The sequence below is a fragment of the Molothrus aeneus genome, chromosome 31 (assembly GCF_037042795.1).
Source record: "Molothrus aeneus isolate 106 chromosome 31, BPBGC_Maene_1.0, whole genome shotgun sequence".
Classification (NCBI taxonomy): domain Eukaryota; kingdom Metazoa; phylum Chordata; class Aves; order Passeriformes; family Icteridae; genus Molothrus; species Molothrus aeneus.
The window spans coordinates 2,291,134-2,305,116 of NC_089676.1; the positions used below are offsets into that span (position 1 = coordinate 2,291,134).

Genomic DNA, 13,983 nt, shown 5'->3' on the forward strand with positions numbered 1-13,983 from the left:
CGTGGAGCATCTCATGCTGTCAGGGAAAAGCATCCTTCACCTGTTTGTTTCAGGAAGAATTTGAGGGAGTTTTTCATCAAAACACCCAAAATTTAAAAAAAAAATCCTTAGTTTTACAATATTTAGGCAAATATTCTACTTCCCACGCTGGCCAGTGCTGTAAACTGGTGGCACATGGAAATCCAGATATGGCAGCCTGGGATTCTGCTTGTCTTTGGAGATACAAATGTCACTTTTTTGAAGCTGAAATTTCTATTTTTTAAGAACCTTTTTTTAACATGCAGCTGATCTGTATTGTGCCTTCCCCACTGTCCCTCAGTAATTGCCATCCTTCTCCTCAAAACAGGTGATTTTGCCAAAAAAATCCCTTCAGCTGGGGGGAAAACTTCCCCTTTGGAAGAGGAAATGAAAAATAAAAACTCCACGAAGCTCATGAGAACTGGTTCGGGTTATTTTTGGAGGAAATAAAGCTGAGGGTGTTGTCACCTTTCGGAGGGGAACCCCCTGATTTAATTTCTGGAAATAGCCGTCTACCAAAGCTGACCAAAACTGATCTCTGCCTGGAATTCCAACCCAGCTCTTCCACAGAAAAACACCAGGAGCTTTTTAAGCCCAAAGCAGCATTTTTTGAAGGCCAAAGCAGCATTTTTTTGGTCATAAATTCCCTCCCACGGGAGGCCAGGCCGGGCTGTGCCGTGTCAGGGATTTTCCTGCCCGCGCCTCCTCCGGCCTCGCATCCTTCCCTGCCTGTCTGCCCTCTCATCAGCACCCTTTGGGGTTAATTAGCACACTTTGGGGTTAATTAGCGCACTTTGGGGTTAATTGGACGCCTGTTTCCCTCCTGTCTGCAGTGGGTGGTTTCAGTTAGCCCAGATCCTGTTGGGACACCCAGGAAAGGGGAGCACAGAGCTGGGGGGGTCAGGCTGAGAATGCCACCCTTCCTTCCACCCCCATCCCCTTCTTGGGGAAAATCTGATCGTTATTTCATTATTTTGGACTTTTATCACATTGTTTTGGTCACTGAAGAAATCGGGGACAGAATCCCCTGAGTGCTGGGACAACACAAATGCTCAGCCCCCCCCCCCCCCCGCCCCTTTTCCACCAAGGGAAAACGCTTTGGAATGCAGAAATTTCAACATTTAAATTCGTTTTTTGTTCTGTAATTTTTTTTTTTTAATTAAAATCCTCTGCCACTGTTGCAGTGCCCTGGCCCAGCCCTGCTCCTACACAGTAGGATGGGCTGGGCCATGTGTCCCCCTTCCTGGTGTCCCCAAAGGGGAGGGGAGGTGACATCAACTCCCACCCCCCCCCCGAACAGAAAATAAATTAGAAAGAATTAAAAAAACAAACAAACAAAAAAAAAAAGCAAAACCAGGGGCATGGGAGACATGGAGACCTTGTCACTGCAGTGTGGGGGGACATGGGGATCCCTGTCACCCTGCTGGGGGCTGTCCTGGTGACCTGGGGACAGAGAGCTGGGGCGGTGGGGACCCTGCACCGTGGGGAATGTGACACTCAGGTGTCCTGGGAGGGTCTCAGGTGACACTGAGGGTTCCAGGAGGGTCTCAGGTGACACTTGGGGTCCCCCCGGTGCAGTTTTAGGGTGTCACAGGAGGGTCTCAGGTGACACTTGGGGTTCCAGGAGGGTCTCAGGTGACACTCGGGGTCCCCCAGGTGCAGTTTTGGGCTGTCCCGGGAGGGTCTCAGGTGACACTCAGGGTCCCGGAGAGTCTCAGGTGACACTCGGGGTCCCAGGAGGGTCTCAGGTGACACTCAGGGTCCCGGGAGGGTCTCAGGTGACACTCGGGATCCCAGGAGGGTCTCAGGTGACACTCGGGGTCCCAGGAGGGTCTCAGGTGACACTCAGGGTCCCGGGAGGGCCTCAGGTGACACTGAGGGTTCCAGGAGGGTCTCAGGTGACACTTGGGGTCCCCCTGGTGCAGTTTTGGGGTGTCCTGGGAGGGTCTCAGGTGACACTCGGGGTCCCGGGAGGCTCTCAGGTGACACTCGGGGTCCCCCCGGTGCAGTTTTGGGCTGTCCCGGGAGGGTCTCAGGGCCGCCCCGGGGCCGCGGGCAGCAGCAGCGGTTTGGGGAGCAGGGGGGGCTTCATGGACAGCGAGCGCTCCAGGGCTCCGGGCCGGGGTCCCCAGGGTGTCCCCCCCGGTGTCCCCCCCGGCGTCCCCAGCGAGTGCATGCGGGTGAGAGCCCGGGGCGGCCCGGGGGGGCTCACGGGGGTCCCCCCCAGCGAGTAGCTCTGTGCCAGCGGCCGCCGCGGGGCCGGGGGGCTGTCGGGGGGCACGTCCAGGCGCACCGGAGCCCGGTCGTGGGGGCCGAACGGGGGCGCGGGGCCCGCGGCTCCGCGGGGCAGCACCCGGTTGGCGAAGGAGCCGCTGCCCGGGGGGGTCCCGGGCCACGCCGAGCCCCCGGGCAGCCGCTGCAGCGTTGTCTCCTCCCGGCCCGCCCTGCCCGGCGGCCCCGGCCCGGGCGGCTCCGCGGGGCCGCGCCGGGGCTCCCGGTCCCGGGGGGCGCGGGCCGGGGGCAGCGCGGGGGGCTCGGGCTCGGTGCCGGTGCCGTCGTGCGGCGGCAGCGCGGGGTACAGGCGGGGCACGGGAGGCTGGCCCGGGGTCCGCGGGGCGCACGGCGGCTCCGGGGGGGCTTTGGGGACGGCGGGGCGCTGGCAGCACGTGGCCAGCAGCCCGGTGGCCAGGGCGCCCACGGCGAAGGCGCCCAGCACGCAGCCCACGAGCACCGGCACCGGAACCGTCGCTTCGGCACCGGGCCCGGGGTGCCGCACCCCTGCGGGAGCTCCCGTCAGCCCGGTGCCGGCGGGAGGGCCGGGACCCCAGCCCAGAGACCCCCCCCCCGGTACCGCTCACACTCCTGGGGTGCCCCCCTCCCATCCCTTGTCCCGATGGTCCCCCCCTTCTCCTGGTCCTGGGGTCCCTCCTGGTCACTGGGGTCCCCCCACCCCAGGGATCCCTCTCCTGTCCCTGGGGGTCTCGTACTTGTCTCTGGGACACCACAATCCCTCCCCAGCCCTTGGTGTCCCCCTCCCCAAACCCTGGGGTCTCCCCCCGACCCCAGGGTACTCAGACAATGTCACTGACCGTGGGCCAGGTCTCCATTCTCGTCACCATCCCTTGCAGCCCCTGTGAGAGCAGAGCAGGGTCAGGCCAGGCCCCTCTCTGTGTCCCTTGGAGCCACCAGTGTCCCCTCCACATCCTCCCCATCCTCTGGCATCACCCACGTGTGCCAGAGCCACCCCAGGGTCATCGTGGTGCCACCTGCATCCCCCCAGAAATCCCCAAACATCCCCAGTGTCCCCCGTGATCCCCCACTTCACCTTGGCAGGTCCCGCTGATCCCGAGGGATCCCTCCATGTCCTGCTGGAAGCCACTCCTGGGACACAAGAGGGGACGTCACCCTCTGTCCCCAGCGCGTCCCCACACGGGGCAGGGCCCCAGGAGGTCGGGGATGGGAGGGACGACTCACGGAAGGTCCTCGGAGAAGGGGATGCAGCCCCTGGAGGGCAGCCAGACACAATAGGGGTCTCGGGCAGCCAGGCAGCTCCTGCGGGGACACGGGGACACAGCTGCCATCCGTGTCCCTGTGCCCGTGTGTGCCCGGGTCCCCTCCCCTGCCCTCGTGCCCTTGGGCACTTCCATGACCTCGCACATCCTTGTGCCCCTGTGCCCTCGCACATTCCCATTCCCTTGCACATCCCCGTTCCCTCCCGCCCCCCTTCCCATCCCTCCCCGCCCTCCCGAGCCCCCTCCCGGCCCCGCTCACCCTCGGCAGGAGCCGTGGCGGCCGCAGCGGCTCAGGGGCAGCCGCAGGAGGCACCCGGCAAAGGCCACGATCAGCTCCCGGCCCGGCAGGTGCAGCTCCAGCCCCAGCACCCGGCTGGGGACCCCAGACCCCCGCGGGCTGTGGCACCTGCAGCCGAGAGCAGCCGGGGTCAGCACAGCCCCCCTGACACCCCCAAACCCCCTTGGGCTGTGACATCTGCAGCCGAGAGCACCCGGGGTCAGCACAGCTGCCCTGACACCCCCAAACCCCCTTGGGCTGTGACATCTGCAGCCGAGAGCACCCGGGGTCAGCACAGCCCCCCTGACACCCCCAAATCCCCTGGGGCTGTGGCACCTGCACCTGACAGTGCCTGGGGTCAGCACAGCCCCCCTGACACCCCAAAACCCCCTTGGGCTGTGGCACCTGCACCCAATAGCACCCGGGGTCAGCACAGCTGCCCTGACACCCCCAAATCCCCCTTGGGCCGTGGCACCTGCACCTGACAGTGCCTGGGGTCAGCACAGCCCCCCTGAGACCCCCAAATCCTCACAACCCCACAGTTCCCGAGAGCCCCCCAGCCCCCACAGTGCCCAGAACCCACCCCCCAAGCCCCCCAGGCACCCCTCAGTGCCCCCCAAGACCCCCAGCCCCCCGCCCTGGGCCTGCCCCTCACCGCCCGGGGTCGTAGAGGCTGATCTCCTCCAGCAGCAGCGTCCCGGCACTGCTGTCCCTGCTGTCCCCCAGCCCTCGGGGGTCTCTCGGTGCCGGGGTCCCCCCGGGGCTCTGAGTGGCCTCGGGGCTCTGTGCAGCTGCCAGGACCTTGAGCAGCCGCCCATCCTCGGCGCCCAGGAACAGCACGGTCTGGTTGCCGCGGGGCCCCGCGCCCGTGTCCACGGCCAGCTGGGTCAGCCTGGGGCAGGACAGGCCTTGTAAAGCCGGGCTTAAGGCTTAGGGGCTTCCTGCACCCTCCCGTGGTCCCACACGCCCTTTTCAGGAACCTTGCACAAGGACCATCCCCACCCTGCAGCACCTGAACCTCCTCATGTGAAATATTCCCTGTCCCCATGGCCACTCCCACAAATCCATCACTTTTTATTGCCTTTTAACTAATTCACCCTTTTCCACAGCAGAGAGGAAAGAGTTCAAATCTCTCGATGGGATGTTTTTCTTTCCTTTTTTTTTTTTTTGGTTGTAAATGTTTAAGGGGGGGAAAAAAATCATCTGATATATCGCTCTTAAAAGAAAGGACAGAAATGTGTTCCCCTCGTGACACCGTGGCTAAGTGGACTGTCTAAATATAAAAGATATAAATATAAAAATAAAAATATAAAGCACACATAAATAATATAGATATAGATATAGATATAGATATATAGATATAGATATAAATATAGATATAGATATAGATATAGATATAAATATAGATATAAATATAAATGTAAATATAAATATATAAATATGTCTAAAGATACCAGGTAAAAGGGCAATACTGGGGCAGCTTACAGTGCACCATGCTGATTTAGGAAAACAACTTCTTATGGCATCTCACTTCTTAAGTCCATCCCACTCCCGAGGCCACCCTGTCCCCGAGGCCACCCTGTACCTGAGACCACCTTTTCCCTGAGACCACCCTGTCCCCAAGGCCACCCTGTCCCCAAGGCCACCCTGTCCCCGCACCTGGTGCCAGTGTGGGTGAAGAGAGGCCTCCCTCCCGCGGGTCCCACGGCTCCGTGCAGCAGCGGGTGCTCCTTGGCGAACGCCAACGTCTCATCAGGGAAGTCCCCAGAGGTGACAACGCCAGCAGCAGCTCCCATCCCGGCACAGCAGCCCGGCCTGCGGCACAGTTGGCGTGGGGATCCAAATTTCTGTGGCACCCAGGGGTGTCCTGCTGTGGGTGGGGGTACCTGGGCTGGTACCTGGGCTGGGGGACCCTGTCCTCGGGCACCGGGCTCCAGGTGGCGCCGCGGGGCTCGGCGAAGGGGCCCTCGAAGGAGCGCTCCACATCTGCCAGGTAGAAGGCGCAGACGGCCGAGCCGGGGATGCTGCGGTGACAGCAGGGGGGGACAGGATGGCCTTGCTTTGAGCAGGGCCCCTCTGTGTCCCAGGTGTGTCCCCAGGCTCTGTTTCTGTGTGTGTGTCCCCTCTGCGTCCCCATGTGCCCATCTGAGTCCCTCCTCGTGTCCTCCTGGGCAAGCCCCTCCCTGTGTCCCCATGTCCCCATGTGAGTCCCTATTCATGTCACCATCATCCTGTCCCCACATCCTATCTCCTCTGTCCCCACATCCCCATGATCCCATGTCCCCATGTCCCCATGACCCTACACCCCCATGTCCTGACGTCCCATGTCCCCACATCCCCGTATCCCCATGACCCCCATGTCCTGATGTCTCTATGACCCCAAATCCCTGTGTCCCCAAATCCCCGTGTCCCCACATCCCCACATCCCTGTGTCCCCACATCCCTGTGTCCCCACATCCCCGTGTCCCCACATCCCCGTGTCCCCATGTCCCTGCCTGTTGGGTTGGGTGCCAAAGAGGGCGAGGACAGCGGGGCGCCCGTGCAGGGTCTGTGGGGGTGTCACGGCCTCCAGGACATCGAAGTAGAAGACGGTGTCCCCAGGGACGGAGCACTGCAGCCGCACCTTCAGGAAGGACGTCCAGCGCCGCTCCAGCACCCGCGGGGACCCGCCACGGTCATTGCGGCACACCCGGGCCACCCGGGCCACCAGCACCTGCACGGGAACTGGGTCAGCACCTGGACACCCTCAGGGTCACCAACACCTGTACAGGAACCTGGTCAGCACCTGGACACCCTCAGGGTCACTACTTGGACACCCTCAGGGTCACCACCCGGGCCACCAACACCTGTACAGGAACCAGGTCAGCACCTGGACACCCTCAGGGTCAGCACCTGGACACCCTCAGGGTCACCAACACCTGTACAGGAACCAGGTCAGCACCTGGACACCCTCAGGGTCAGCACCTGGACACCCTCAGGTCACCACCCAAGGCACCTGGGCAACCTGGGCATTGTGGCTGTCCCCCAGACACCTCAGGGGGCACCCACAGGCCTGACACCCTGGTGAGGGCCTCAGGAGTCTCCCCTGCCTGGATCCCAAGGTGGGGGTCCCTGGGTGCCCCCCCTGTGCCCCCACCTTGCCCAGGGCGCTGAGCTCCACTGCCACCTCCCTGAAGAAGAAGTAGACGTAGGGGCCGTAGGGCAGCACCTGGACAAAGTGGGGTTCTGGGGGGGCCAGGGGAGGTTGGAGGCACCATCAGGTCCTTGTCCCACACCTTTACCTTTGTGCTCAGCCCCTCCCCTGTACCCCCAGATTGCAGCCCTGCACCCCCGACCCCATCCCCACATCCCCCTGCCCCACTCTGCCACATCCTTCCACACCTGTAACCCCTGCCCCACACCCTCCCACACCCCTGTACCCCCATCCCATCCCCACAGACCCCCCCAGACCCCCGCAAACCCTCACAGACCCCCCCAGACCCCCTGTACCCCCCTAACCCCATCCCCAATCCCCCTGCCCCACTCTGCCACATCCTTCCATGCCTGTAACCCCTACCCCATCCCCACAGACCCCACAGACCCCCACAGACCCCCATCCCACCCCCATAGACACCCCAGACCCCTGTCCCACCCTCATAGACCCCCCCAGACCCCCTGTACCCCCCATCCCCCTGCCCCATTCTGACACATCCCTCCACCCTGGTACCCCCATCCCACCCCCATAGACACCCCAGACCCCCATCCCACCCCCATAGACCCCCACAGACCCCTGTCCCACCCCATAGACCCCCATCCCACCCCCATAGACACCCCAGACCCCCATCCCACCCCCATAGACCCCCCCAGACCCCCATCCCACCCCCCAGACCCCCCCATTTGGGGGTACCCTGCAGCCAGCGGGAGCTGTACTTGAGGGTGCGCAGGGGAGCCTGCCCGGGGCTCAGGCTGCGGTAGATCACGGCATCACTCGCCTGGAAATCGGCCACGGTGGCCGAGTACAGGCTGCCATCTGCGGGGGGGGGACACACCGGGTCACCCCCGTGCCCCCCCGGCCTCCCCCCCGTGTCCCCCCCACCTGCCCAGCACCCACCGACAAAGAGAGCCACGATGCTTTGCTTGGCATCAAAGGGACACCGGGCTTGGCCGCTGACCTCGTCACCCTGCTGTGCCAGGCTGCTCACCTGGGGGGGGGGACACGCCCAGAGACCGTGAGACCCCTCCCCAAATACCCAGCACCCCCCTTGTGCCATCCCCAACCCCATCGGGGTCCCTCCGGTGCAGTTTTGGGGTGTCCTGGGAGGGTCTCGGGTGACACTGGGGGTCCCGGGAGGGTCTCAGGTGACACTCAGGGTCCCCCAGCTGGAGTTGGGGTGTTCTGGGAGGGTCTCGGGTGACACTCGGGGTCCCCCACAGGTGCAGTTGGGGTGTCCCAGGAGGGTCTCAGGTGACACTCAGGGTCCCCCCAGTGTAGTCGGGGTCCCCCCGGTGCAGTTCCCAGAGCATGGAGAACCTCTGTGCTGTGGGAACTGCCCTGCTGTGACTGAGACCCCCAGGACCCCCCCTCATTTCGGGGGTCCCGAGCCCCCTCACCTGGTAGGTGCGGCACAGGGGGCTGAAGGCATTGGTGCCACAAGCCAGGAGGGTCTCGGCGTCGCGGGGCACCAGCACTCGGATGTAGTTGTGACACTCATCCTGTGGGGACACAGGCGATCCTGGTGTCACCACCTTCAACGCCTGCACCCCAAATTCCTGCACCCCAAACCCCCCCTTTGACACCCCCTCACCTGCCGCCGGCCCCGCATGGCGCAGTTCTGCCTGTCCTGCGTCTCCCAGGTGAGGTGCTGCCGGGTGAGACGGGGCAAGGGGCGGGTGGGCACGGGGATCTTCACCCTCTGTGTGTCCCCCTTGTCCCCAGGGTCGCTGTCCCCGTCCCCCTTACCCGCTCCGGGTACAGCGTCCCCTTGTCCTGCCGCAGGTCGAAGGCGTAGATGTGGTCCCTGGAGGGGGGAGTGAGTGTGCAAGGGGACACGGGGGGTGTGCAAGGGACACGGGGGTGTGCAAGGGGACACGGGGACAACACGCACAGGGGGTGTGCAAGAGGACACAGGGGTGTGCAAGGGACACGGGGACAACACGCACAGGGGGACAGCGGGGTCACACGCTGACAAGGGCGCAGGAGCGTGCAAATCCTTGCACGAGCCCAGCTAAGGATGCTCCACACCGGAGCCGTGTCCCGCACAGCGGGCGCTCACCGGGCGGCCACGAAGAGCGTCCCGTTGAGCCGCAGCATCCGCTGGAAGTCCAGGCCGAGCCGGGCCGTGCCGTTGTCCCCCCGGAGGCCCCCGAAACGCGGGTACGCGGCGGTGGCTGCGGGGCGGGGGGACACGGTGAGACCCCGGTAAACCCGGGACCAGGGTCTGAGAACGGGAACCGGGGCTGGGACCGGCACCAGGGTCTGGGAATGGGAACCGGGACTGGGACAAGGACCAGGGTCTGGGAACGGGAACCGGGACTGGGATGGGCTGCGGGAGCTGCAGCGGGGCCAGGGCTGGGGGCAAGGCAATGGGGCTGGGGGCTGGGATTGGGGTCAGGATTGGGGCTGGGATTGGGGTTGAACTGGGATGGAGGCTGGGAATGGGGCTGGGATCGGGACCAGCATCAGAACAGGGATTGGGATTGGGTTGGGACAGGGATTGCAGCCAGGACTGGGACCAGAATTGGGGCTGGGATTGGGATTGGGACAGGGATTGCAGCCAGCCCCCCCGAGCCCCGCTCACCTGCCAGCCCCACGGTGCTGCGAGCCACCAGGTCCCGCGGGAAGGACTGGGCGGGGGTCCCGGCCAGGAGGAGGAGGAGGAGGAGGAGGACGAAGAGCAGCGGGACCCCCGGCATCGCGGGTGGGGCTGAGAGCGACCCCCCCGCCCCGCCCCGGGCTGCGAGCGGGGGGGGAAACTGAGGCACGGGGATGGGGGTGGAGTGGGGACAGTGTGGGGACAGTGCTCCCAGTGTCCCCAGTCCTCCCAGTGGTCCCCATTTTCCCCTGTTCCAGTGTTCCTGTCCCAAAGTCCCCAGTGCTCCCAGTGCTCCGGGAGCTGCTGTCACCAGTGCTGGGACATTTCCCCCAGCACCCCCAAAACGCCCCCCTACACCCCGACCCTACACCCCAAGTACCCCCCACAACACCCTCACAACACTCAGCGTCCCAGCCAAAACCCTAAAACACCCCAAAACCGCCCTGTTCCCACCCTCCATAGCCCCGTTCAGCGCCCTACACACCCCCTGCCCCAGCACCCCACAACACCCAGCCTGCACCCCAAAACTACCCCAAACCCACCCGAAACCACCCCAAAACTACCCCAAAACCACCCCAAAACAACCCCCTGCCCCAACACCCCACAATACCCAGGCTACACCCCAAAACCACCCCAAACCCACCCCAAAACAGCCCCGAAACCACCCCAAAACTACTCCAAACCATCCCAAATCACCCCAAATCCATCCCAAATCACCCCAAAACCACCCCAAACCCACCCCGTACCCCAACACCCCCCCCCAACCCCCGCCTCTCCCGACCCCTCGGCGCTCGGTACCGGCTCCGCTCCCCGCTCGGTCCCGAGCGGCTCCGCCCCGGAACGGGCCGGGACCGGCACCGCCCGGAGCGGGGGCCGGGGGAGGGCGGGACCGGGGACCCCCGTGGGGACCGCACAGCCCCCGCCGCGGGCCCGGGGCTCCCCCCGCGGGGCGGCCGCCCTATAGATAGGCGTTAATCCCCGTTAATGAGATGATCCTCATTAACCGCCGAGGGTGGGGGTGGGGTGGGGGGGGTTTTGCACGCGCGTGTGCGCGGCTGTGACACCCCCCCCCCTCCCCCCCCTTTCCCCCCAGGGTCGGTGCGCGCTCCCGCCTGTAACCGCCGGGCGCGCGCGGTGTGGCGGCCACCCGGGTGTCCCCCCCTGTGTCCCCAGAGCGGGGCTCTGTCACCTGCACCGGTGTGGCCACCGAGAGCTACTGGGAGTTACTGGGACGTACTGGGAGCACTGAGATGCCCCCCCCACGGTGTCCCCGAGTGTCACCCTGTGGGGACATGGCAGGGGTGGGGGACGCTGGGGACACCCCTGAGGCTCGGGGGGGGGGGGGGGGGGTGCCGGGGGTCCCGAGGGGGCGGGCACGGGGTGACATCTGCTGGCATGGCCTGGGATGGCACCGCTCGGGGACACAGGGGGGCAGTGTCCCCCCGGAGCGATGGTGGCAGCCCTGGGGACACGGCGGTGTCGCCGGAGCGTTGGTCGTGTCCCTGAGGGGTGGCAGGTGACAGTGTCGCCAGTGAGGGAAGGCGGAGGACATGGACACACACACAGGACACACGGGGGACACAGCGGACATGAACAAGACACACAGAGGACACATGGGACACACAGGACACACGGTGACAGAGACAGGACATGGACGTGCAGGACACACGGGGGCACAGGACATAGCAACACAAAGGATGCGCACAGGACACGGGGGACACACACAGGACACAGGGGGATACACACAGGACACATGGGGACACACACAGGACACACGGGGGACACACACAGGACACAGGGGGATACACACAGGACACATGGGGACACACACAGGACACACGGGGGACACACACAGGACCGAGGGACACACACAGGACACATGGGGGACACACACGGGACACGGGGGACACACACAGGACACACGGGGGGACACACACAGGACACATGGGGACACACACGGACCGAGGGACACACACAGGACACACGGGGGACACACACAGGACACATGGGGACACACACGGACCGAGGGACACAGAACTGTCCCCAATCTCCGGTGCCCTCCCGAGGGCGGTGCCATTCCCGGCGGCTCCTGCAGGGGGCGCAATCCCCGGCTCGGTTTAGACCCCGCCCCCAGATCGTGTCAAGCCCCGCCCACTTACCGGGAGTCCCCGCCCCCGTCATGGCGGGCGCGCGCGTGCTCGTGCACGTGCGGCGCGCGGGGGCGGGGGGGGCGGCGGCGTTCGGGCAGGTCCGGGGGGACCTGGGGGGGGGAACCGGGGGCAATGGGGGGGTCCGGGGACTATGGGGGTAACGGGGGGAGGGTCAGTGCAGGGCAGGGGGAGCGGCCGCTGCGGGGACAGCGCGGGGACAGCGCGGGGACGGTGACAGCGGTGTCCCCGCAGAGCGTCACCGGCGTGTTCTGCCCCGCGCACACGGACGTGGCCCTGGTGAGCTGCGGGCTGGAGCGCGGCCGCTTCCTCATCTCCGATGTGCCCTTCCCCGGCTCCGCCGTCACCGTCCTCAAGGTGCGCGGGGCCACCAGCCCCGGTGTCCCCCCCGGTGCCACCCGGGGAGCCATGGCAGCCCTGACATCCCCTGTCCCCGTAGAGACCCCCGTTCTGCCCCGCCAAGCTGGGAGGGGACACGCAGGGTGACCGAGGGCGACACGCGGGGGTGGTCGCGGCGGTGGCCGTGCTGCTGGAGGCCACCTGCGGCCACGTCCTGCTGACCCGCCGGGCCACCACCCTGCGACACTTCCCCAACGTTTGGGTGCCACCAGGTGAGCGCGAGGACAGGGGACAGGAGCCCTGGGGGGGGTCACAGGTGTTTTGGGTCCCCTGACCGCTGTCCCCCGCACTCAGGTGGGCACTTGGAGCCAGGAGAAGAGGTGAGGTGACACCGCGGGGAGGGCAGGGGGTGCCCAGGTGAGTGTGGGGACACCTGTGACACCCCGAACCCCCCAGCTGGTGGCCGCGGGGCTGCGGGAGCTGGCCGAGGAGACGGGGCTGCGCCTGGAGCCTGGAACCTTCTCGTGGCACCTGCTCGGCCTCTGGGAGGTAACGACCCCCCCCAAAGCGGGGCTGGGCAGGGGGTGACACCCCCAGGTGGCCGCTCTGTCCCACGGGTCACTCCTGCTCCCCGCAGTCCCTGTTCCCCCCCTCGCTGAGCTGGGGGCCACCGCGGTGCCACCACATTGTCACCTACCTGGGGCTGCGCTCGGCTGAGCCCCGCCAGCGGCTGCAGGTGGGGGCACCTCCGGGGGGGGGCACCTCCATGGGGGTCCATTAATGGGTGGGGGGCACCTCCGGGGTGGGGTCCCTCCGTGGGTTGGGTCCCTCAATGCATGGGGGGCACCTCCGAGGGTGGGGGGCACTTCCAAGGGGGTCCCTCAGTGGGTGGGGGGCCCCTCTTTGTACTGCAGTCCCTCTCTGAATTAGGGTCTCTCTGAGGGTGGGGGTCCCTCCATGGGTGGGGGGCACCTCTGAGAGGGTCCCTCCATGGGTGGGGTCCCTCAGTGGGTGGGGGGCACCTCCGAGGGGTCCCTCAGTGGGTGGGGGGCCCCTCTTGGTGTTGCAGTCCCTCTCTGGGTTGGGGTCTCTCTGAGGGTGGGGGGGTCCCTATCGAGGTTGGCGTTCCCCCCCACCGTGGGGGTCTCTCCCTCCACGAGGGGTCCATGCCCAGGCCCGGCTGTGTCCGAGCCCGGCTGAGGTCAGCGCCGTGGCCTGGCTGGAGCCTCCGGTCCTGGAAGCCATCGCTGCCACCGAGGATGGAGCCGAGGGACCGGGATTGGGACCGGGATCGTCCCCCAGAGAGCTGCCGGCCACCGTGGGGTGAGACCCCCCCCCCTGCCACCCTGGGGACAGCGACACGAGGCTGGAGAGCCCCCGGGGCTGCCCAGCCTCGCCATGGCCCCGTCCCTGACCCCGTTCCCCGGTCCAGGATCACGGAGCTGAGCCCCGACGGCTTCCGCAGCTCCCGGATTCCCACCGGGATCCTCTTGCGCCGGGCCCCGGAGCGCGGCCCCGACCTGGAGCGCGTCAGCACCGGCACCAAATTCGCGCTGGGGCGGTGGCGGGCGGGGCCCGGCCCGGGGGAGGAGCGGGAATAAAATTCCAGCGGGATCCCAGCCCGTCCTGGAGTGGGGTTTGCGTGGGTTCGGGGGGATTCCAGGGGAATGGAGAGGGTACACCCCCTTCCCCTGTTGGGCCGTTGGGATGGGGACACGGGATGGGGACACGGGACACAGAATGGGACACAGAGAGGGGCATGGGGTGGGATATGGGATGGGAACATGGGATAGGACACAGGATGGGAACATGGGATAGGACACAGGATGGGGGCATGGGACACGGGTTAGGACTTGGAAAGGGACATGGGATGGAAC

The 13,983-nt window shown here is 65.5% G+C and overlaps 2 protein-coding genes across 2 annotated transcripts; one reads left to right on the plus strand and one right to left on the minus strand.

Annotated features, from left to right (window-relative positions):
- Positions 1–1,935: 1,935 nt before the first annotated feature.
- Positions 1,936–9,901, minus strand: SEMA6C (semaphorin 6C). Its single transcript, XM_066568133.1, has 17 exons — positions 9,585–9,901; positions 9,060–9,174; positions 8,747–8,804; positions 8,592–8,648; positions 8,398–8,499; positions 7,898–7,988; positions 7,694–7,816; positions 6,944–7,032; positions 6,303–6,520; positions 5,706–5,831; positions 5,467–5,622; positions 4,463–4,699; positions 3,790–3,936; positions 3,493–3,570; positions 3,344–3,399; positions 3,108–3,149; positions 1,936–2,796 (listed from the first exon to the last, which is right to left on the minus strand). The coding sequence occupies exons 1-17, from the start codon at positions 9,697–9,699 to the stop codon at positions 2,051–2,053; spliced, it is 2,556 nt and encodes an 851-aa protein (XP_066424230.1). The 5' UTR covers positions 9,700–9,901; the 3' UTR covers positions 1,936–2,050.
- Positions 9,902–11,773: 1,872 nt separating this feature from the next.
- Positions 11,774–13,725, plus strand: NUDT17 (nudix hydrolase 17). The gene is made up of 8 exons (XM_066568169.1): positions 11,774–11,847; positions 12,002–12,124; positions 12,207–12,378; positions 12,461–12,486; positions 12,563–12,655; positions 12,744–12,842; positions 13,281–13,429; positions 13,539–13,725. Exons 1-8 carry the CDS (start codon positions 11,779–11,781, stop codon positions 13,705–13,707), a joined length of 900 nt encoding a protein of 299 aa, XP_066424266.1. The 5' UTR covers positions 11,774–11,778; the 3' UTR covers positions 13,708–13,725.
- The last annotated feature ends 258 nt before the right edge of the window (positions 13,726–13,983 follow it).

Bases quoted from the DNA above. Each gene is read 5' to 3' on its own strand.
- SEMA6C (XM_066568133.1), bottom strand. From the start codon at position 9,699: ATGCCGGGGGTCCCGCTGCTCTTCGTCCTCCTCCTCCTCCTCCTCCTC. The intron at 4,700-5,466 runs GTGCGGGGACAG...GTCCTGCCCCAG, and splicing joins TTCACCCACACTGGCACCAG to GCTGACCCAGCTGGCCGTGG. The intron at 3,571-3,789 runs GTGAGCGGGGCC...GTGTCCCCGCAG, and splicing joins CGCCACGGCTCCTGCCGAGG to GAGCTGCCTGGCTGCCCGAG.
- NUDT17 (XM_066568169.1), top strand. From the start codon at position 11,779: ATGGCGGGCGCGCGCGTGCTCGTGCACGTGCGGCGCGCGGGGGCGGGG. The intron at 11,848-12,001 runs GTCCGGGGGGAC...GTGTCCCCGCAG, and splicing joins GGGCGGCGGCGTTCGGGCAG to AGCGTCACCGGCGTGTTCTG. The intron at 12,487-12,562 runs GTGAGGTGACAC...CGAACCCCCCAG, and splicing joins ACTTGGAGCCAGGAGAAGAG to CTGGTGGCCGCGGGGCTGCG.